The sequence below is a fragment of the Borostomias antarcticus genome (genome assembly GCF_949987555.1).
Source record: "Borostomias antarcticus genome assembly, chromosome: 9".
Taxonomy (NCBI): domain Eukaryota; kingdom Metazoa; phylum Chordata; class Actinopteri; order Stomiiformes; family Stomiidae; genus Borostomias; species Borostomias antarcticus.
In genome coordinates, this window is record NC_140242.1 from 15,678,259 (window position 1) to 15,685,180 (window position 6,922).

General features: G+C 52.4%; 1 protein-coding gene across 1 annotated transcript in view; it reads left to right on the forward strand.

Moving 5' to 3' along the window:
- LOC311312850 (phospholipid phosphatase-related protein type 4-like) overlaps positions 1 to 6,243 on the forward strand; it is a gene marked incomplete at both ends in the record, with an annotated part of 50,903 nt that extends 44,660 nt beyond the window's left edge. The window contains 3 exons of the mRNA XM_084442857.1: positions 1,387 to 1,444; positions 3,146 to 3,319; positions 4,612 to 6,243. Coding sequence (XP_084298983.1) covers positions 1,387 to 1,444; positions 3,146 to 3,319; positions 4,612 to 6,243 — 1,864 coding nt within the window. The remainder of the gene's footprint in view (positions 1 to 1,386; positions 1,445 to 3,145; positions 3,320 to 4,611) is intronic.
- Positions 6,244 to 6,922: the final 679 nt, after the last annotated feature.

The window sequence follows — 6,922 nt, forward strand, 5'->3', positions numbered from 1 at the left end:
AATAGGAAGAAAGTTGGGAACCCTATCGGTACATGGGCAATCGTAGACTGTTTTTGTAGACAAGACTGCAGTGCCAGCATTAATTAATTCAATCTTTTGACAGATCAGGGGGGAAAATAGGAGAAAATTGGGAATTTAACAGGAAGAAATCGGGATATCTAAGCGGTCAGGGAGAGCGTACACTATTCCAGCCGCCATAAAACTGCTAGCCTCAGCAGCCTTAAACTGCTGACCTAAGTAGGAGAACTCAACTTTCAACAGATCAGTTCCCTATGGCTACATCTAGTGGTCATATCTGATATTGCTGTTGAGCAGTTTATTATTGGTTTCATCTGGTACTACTCTTGAGCAGACATCTGTTACAGAATTTAATGTTGTGGCTGTCTAAAACAATGTATACCATAGGATGATTATGATTACAATATTATGTGATATAATAAGATTATTAAAATGCAGGGGAGCTAAATCAAATTAAATCACAGCACTATCTGCGTTTTACCGTTTTCAAAGTTCCCTTCACTACGTGAAACAACAACAGAAGCAAGCTAGCAGCCTATATATTATTATATATTATTATATAAATGTGCCATTTTCAGCGTGTAGGTTGCTAGCTCACTTCTGTTGTTGGTTCACATACTGTAGTGAAGGCGAAAACGATAAAACACAGATAGGGGAGGAGTCTGGATTGAATCTAATTCACTAATTGGCCGACCTTATGAATCGGCACCACTGATTGGGCAGTAATAAACAAATGACAAGGCTTATCCCCAAAACCCTACATCCGTTGAGTCAGACTGTCTGTCTGCCAAAATGATTAGCAGTGTGTGCTTGGCGACAGGAGCAGATCTTGGCAGAAGGTCGCTGCACGACTGCAGATTTGTGACTAACTGGGGCACCAGTTCAGCTACCCTGGGTAGTTCTTCAAACAAGCTCTCATCTGCTGTGATAAGCTTCACTGCACATGAGCACACTAGAGCTCGCTCACAATGGTGCACTGTGCGTTGTGTGTGTACTTTAGCGCATTGTGTTGCCTCTGGGTATGAAATGCGCTATACAAATAAATTGATTGATTGATTGATTGATTGATTGTACTTACCTGTTCATATGTGTGTGTGTGTGTGTGTGTGTGTGAGGTATGTGAGAGAGTGTACAGTGTGTGTGTGTGTGTGTGTGTAAGGGAGAGAGAGAGAAAGTGTGTGTGACCTGTGTGTCACACACTCACCATTGCTAATTACATGTAAAAAAGCAGAGGTGCGTGTGTGCGTGCATGTGCGCGCGTGTGTGTATTTGTGTGCATACGTGTGTTTAACTGTGTCTCTGTTGATTTGTTTCTGAGGGTTGATTGAAGCTGTAACAACATTGTTTCTGCTCATCCGTCTCTTCTAGAAAATCCTTCCCTTCGCAGCATGCCACACTGGCTTCCTTCGCTGCAGTCTACGTCTCGGTGAGTAATCGGTCATACCCCCGCTCAGCAGTCAGCCCTATTCAACGTCCCGGAGCCCTGATTCGATTCACCGGTTCACTTGGCCGGGTGCTCTGGCGAGCCGTAGTGTGGCAGATGACGTGGGCTCGGCCTCGGCCCACCATACCGTCCTTCACCTCTACCTAGCCAAGTTCATCACGCTCACAGGCTATATACGTAAATTCCCTGAGCCTAGATTAAACCTAACCCTAGGCTATGGAGCAATGGATTATTCATCAACAGCATGATTTAGTTTCGAACGCGGCAAAATCTGTATCAGAGATACTGTAAGGCGGTGGGTTTGTCAGGAAGCAAAATGCACGGCAATGGAGGAGTTAATGCCTCGCTGGGCGTTTTATTGGCAAAAAGCAGCGCTCCATGGTGTTGCGCCTGGGGAGGTAGTATACCCCGAGATGGCGGTGAGGGGGCAGGCGGGGTGCCTGGGTTGGAGCAGGGCTGAAGAGCAGGCAAGCCGGGCGCACACACTTGGTAGGATCCTGGGGGGAACACAGAGAAAAAAAGGATTAGGCTGGTGCACAGAGAGACAGCAAAAAATGCCGATCATAGATATATATATATAGGCTGCGATCTGCGGTTAACTTGCCAGGCGATTCTATGGGAAGATATGGCGACGAGTGGAAGGAAAACCGGGGTTCTTGTAGGCAGCAGAGGAGGGTGATCAGTGGTGGCAGCTGTGCAGCGACCCGGCCATAAGCTTGTTCACTCGTCAGCTCAACCGATTACACCTGTGCGACGAAGCGCACGTTGTGCACGAGCAGAGGTGCTGGGTGCCGGCTCATCAGGGACGTGCGCGGCAGGCGGGTCGGGGAGAGGAGGAGACCGTGGAGGCGCAGCCGTAACAGATACTCACTCCATAGTGAGTGTACGCACACACTTGCACTTCCCTTACAGTAAAATTAATCACACAGGCAAAGACAGACACCCCCCATAACCCCTCAGGTTAGAGCAACAACATCAGCAGCGCTTCCCTGTGTGGGCTGCTGGGAGAATGAGTCCTCTCTGTGTGGGCTGCTGGGAGAATGAGTCCTCCCTGTGTGGGCAGCTGGGAGATTGAGTCCTCCCTGTGTGGGCTGCTTGGAGATTGAGTCCTCCCTGTGTGGGCTGCTGGGAGATTGAGTCGGTTAATGCTGACACACGGAAGGATGAGCCCCCAGGTGCCTGTGAGGCTTGTGTGGCAGGGACCGTGTTACCCAGAATTCCGATCTGAAAAGGTAGCGCTGTGTCCTCACTGGGGGCTGGCAGACATTCATCTGCTGTAATAAAATACCAAAAATACCTCAAAAGGGCAGCCGCTGACTCACACACTCTGGAACAATCCCCCCCCTACACACACACACACACACACGCACAGAGGGAGAGAGAGAGAAAGATTAGAGTACTTTAAAAAATCAAAGAATCATAACTATCTTAAGAAGCGAACTAATACATTGAACCTCATAATTTACTACATTAAACATGGTCATTTAACACATCCAGGGATTGTGACGACAGTACATCTTCCGCTCTCTGCTGTCTGGACTGGCAGTGACTGAGCCCTCTCTCCTGTGTGTGTGTCCCGTTACAGATGTACTTCAACAGCACTGACTTCTCTCTCCTGTGTGTGTTTCTGTGTGTGTGTATGTGTGCATCCCTGCGTGTGTGTGTGTGCGCTTGTGTGTGTAGATGTACTTTAACAGCACGCTGACGGACTCGTCCAGGCTGCTGAAGCCGCTCCTGGTGTTCTCGTTCTCCCTGGGCGCCGTGATCTGCGGGCTGACCAGGATCGTCCAGCACAAGAACCACCCCATCGACGTCTACCTGGGCTTCCTGCTGGGTGGAGTCATCGCCGCCTACCTGGTAGGGGATTGACCACTCCAAAACCCGTGTAGTTCACACACATAATCCGACATGGGTTCATTATCATCAGTTCACACGTATAATCTGATTATTACATGACTTCATTATCATCAGTTCGCACACATAATCTGATTATTACATGGGTTCATTATCATCAGTTCACACACATAATCTGATTATTACATGGGTTCATTATCATCAGTTCACACACATAATCTGATTATTACATGGGTTCATTATCATCAGTTCACACACATAATCTGATTATTACATGGGTTCATTATCATCAGTTGACACACATAATATGATTATCACATGGGTTCATTATTTTCTTCTGTCAAATTGACCAGTGTTTAGCGTAGCCTCACGGTGTTCCGTACAGTTGACCTTATGCGTATTAAAACACAAGAAATACTCCCAGGTTATGGATAAAATATATAGCAGTGTCATCCTTATTTCCCCCACTTCCTGACAAGTCCAAGGATAAGACACCCACACTGATCCTTCATTGGAGTCATTGGTGCTTCAGCAGAATGAGGTTTCTGGGAGGGGGGTATAGATTTTTCCGAAAACTATTGGCCCGAATCCCATGAATCAAAGTTCACTAGGTTGCTATGTAAATTTTGCAAACACTAGAGTTGCGTTCCGAATTGCATACAGTACTTATACTTTTTACTATTAGTATGTACTAGAGCTGCCCCTAGAAAGTACTATGCACGCAGTATGCATCCAATTGGGACATGCTACCTTGTCCTAACATTGCGCCTTGAAATTTGACCTCATCCGTCGCAGACCATAAAGCGACATTCATCCACAACTGAGATTCATCAAAACACCTGACTGTCACAGCGCGACTCGCACGTGTGACATAAGTTCTGCTATGCACAGGATTGTGGGTCAGAATAGTCAGATAATAGACAGAAAAGTGTGCTGGCTTGCATACTGCAAAATAGGACCGGATGCAGAAGGATATCCTGGTATTTTTGGTGCACTGCATGTGGCATACTATTTATTGGGACATACTACATACTAGTTTTTGGCATACTACTGTATTTAATATGGAAGTACGCGATTCAGAATGCAGCCTAAGCCATCGTTGATGCTAGTCAGTGCATTGGTAGCTGCACTATTGACATACTACTACGCCGAGAACACCATAGGGCACGGAATACCGTGAGTCTACACTCTCCCAGTCTCTGAGGGTCCCCCGTCACGTGACGACGGTCGCGGTCAGTAGAAATGAGCAGATGAGCATGAACATGTTCATCTGAAGCCCCTCGTCTCCTGTCCAGGGTCTGTACGCCGTGGGGAGCTTCCAGCCCAGTGAGCGGACTAGCCCCGCCCCTCCCCCTCTGCCCCACCCCGCCCTCCGTCCCGCCTGCCACCTCCCCCACATCAGCCAGGAGGCCGGGCGCCATCACCTCCATCACCGCGGTGGCGGCCACAATACGGCGGCGTGCCGGCCCGGCACCGACTCGGAGGCCGCCTCACCCCGCATCCCCCCGCCGCCGGGCCGGGAGGGCATGGTCACGTTCAGCCACACCCTCCCCCGGGCGCACACCCCGGCCACCCTGGAGGACGCTGCCGCCGCACGACGCAGCGCCACCCTGCACCACGCCTCCCTGGACGCCAGCCGCTCCAAGCAGCTGCTCACCCAGTGGAAGAGCAAGAACGACAGCCGCAAGTTCTCCCTGCAGACGCCCCCTCCCCCCGACTCCTGCTCCTCCTCTGAGGTGGGCGGCCAGGGTCCGAGCTTGCTGCCCCCCCACCCCCAGCTCCGGCCCGGCTCCGACCCCTCCTCCATGGGCCTGGGAGGGGTGATGAACGGAGCTGGGGTGAACCACCTCTGCCCCCACCCCTACCTGGCGGCCGGCTCCAGCACCACCCTGCCCAACAACTGCAGCAGCCTCTCCAGAGGAGGAGGTGGGGGCGGAGGCGGCGGGTGGCTCTCCGTGCAGGCCAGACCCAGCTCCTCCCAGCTGGTCCACATCCCGGAGGAGGGCCACGGTGGCGGGGACGCCTCCGCCAGGCCTGGGAGGGGGGGTGTCGGGGCGCCAGGGGAGGGGGCGGCCAATGGCTGCGCCCAGGCCAACTGGGCGAAGGCGGCGGAGAAGTACGGTGGCGCCCTTTGCAGGACTAGCGAAGGAGGAGGAGGGCAGGCCCAGCCCAGGATCATGCAGGTGATCACCATGTCCAAGCAGCAGGGCCTACTCCACTCCAAGAGCCTGGACGAGGGCAGCTGCTCCGGAAGCTGCCAGGCCGGACCCGGTCTGGGGCGGTACCGGGCCTTTACGGACCAGGACGCCCCCAGCCCTCCACCCGGTGCGCTGGGCAGCGTGGGCAGCATCAGCGGGAGCACTGGCGCCATCGTGAGGGTGGAGGCCCATCCCGGGAACGACAGCCGCCCCCTGGTCCCGCCTCCGTCTGCGGATGGGAGCGGCTCCTGGAGGTGGAGGCTCCAGGTCGGGGGAGGGGTGGGAGGAGGAAGAGGAGGAGGAGGAGGGGGCGGTGGGGGGGCGGTGGGCGTGTGTCAGCCCTCTGAGCTCAACGACCTGAACAGAGACGGATCGGAGAGCTCGGAGTCCGCCAGAGACGCCACCCTGGACCGGAAGAGGATGGCCGTCCACAACCCTCCTTACGGCGCTAACAATAGCACTGTCGCCACAGTCACCACCCAGCACCCTGGCGACCCTCGCCTCCAGCCCCAGCCCCTCACCACCATACGGGTAACCCCGGTAGAGAGCGGCGGGGGCACGGAGGCCCCCTCGGAGGCAGGTGCGCCCTCTGCGGCCTCCAGCCGGGACTCCACACTGCGGAGGAAAGGGAACAGCATGATCCTGATCCCGGAGCGAGGAGACAGCCCGGACGCCACGCGCAACATCTTCTACCGGGGGACGTCATCCACCCCGGCATTTAGGGAATGACGACTCTGCAGAGATACAGTTTCTAGTCTCTTGACTAGTACGTTTACAGCAAACCTCTTAATATGGGGCAGTCATGGCTCAGGAGGTAGAGCGGGTCGTCCAGTGACTGCAGGGTTGGCGGTTCGAATCTCGGCTCCTCCTGTCCACATGTTGAAGTGTCCTTGGACGAGACACTGAACCCCAAATTGCTCCCAATGAGCAGGCAAGCACCTTGCATGACAGCTGGCCGCCATTGGTGTGTGAATGTGTGTGTGAATGGGTGAATGAGAGGCCTTCCTTGCAAAGCGCTTTGGATAAAAGTGCTATATAAGTGCAGTCCATTTACTATCTGTGATACTGTGAAGAGCCGGTCTGTTTGTCCATCGCTGTATCCAGGCGTCTGGCCCTACAAAACAGGCCTCTTCAGTCAGCATGTGGATTTTCTAAGTGTTCACTCTAAAGCACAACCTTCTGGATTGTTGTAGAGCTCTTCCTGTTCTTTGTTTCTTCTGTGGTCACAGACACACATATGTTGTAGCTTTGATATCATGCCAGTGTCTTTTTTTAAATTAAATTATAGATTGAGTTGGATAACAGTTTTGAATGTTGACCTTTTCACATAAAAAAAACAGAGAAAGACTAATAATGTGTAAAGCTTTAGTTGGATATTACACTTTTGCATCATGACTGTGGAAACACT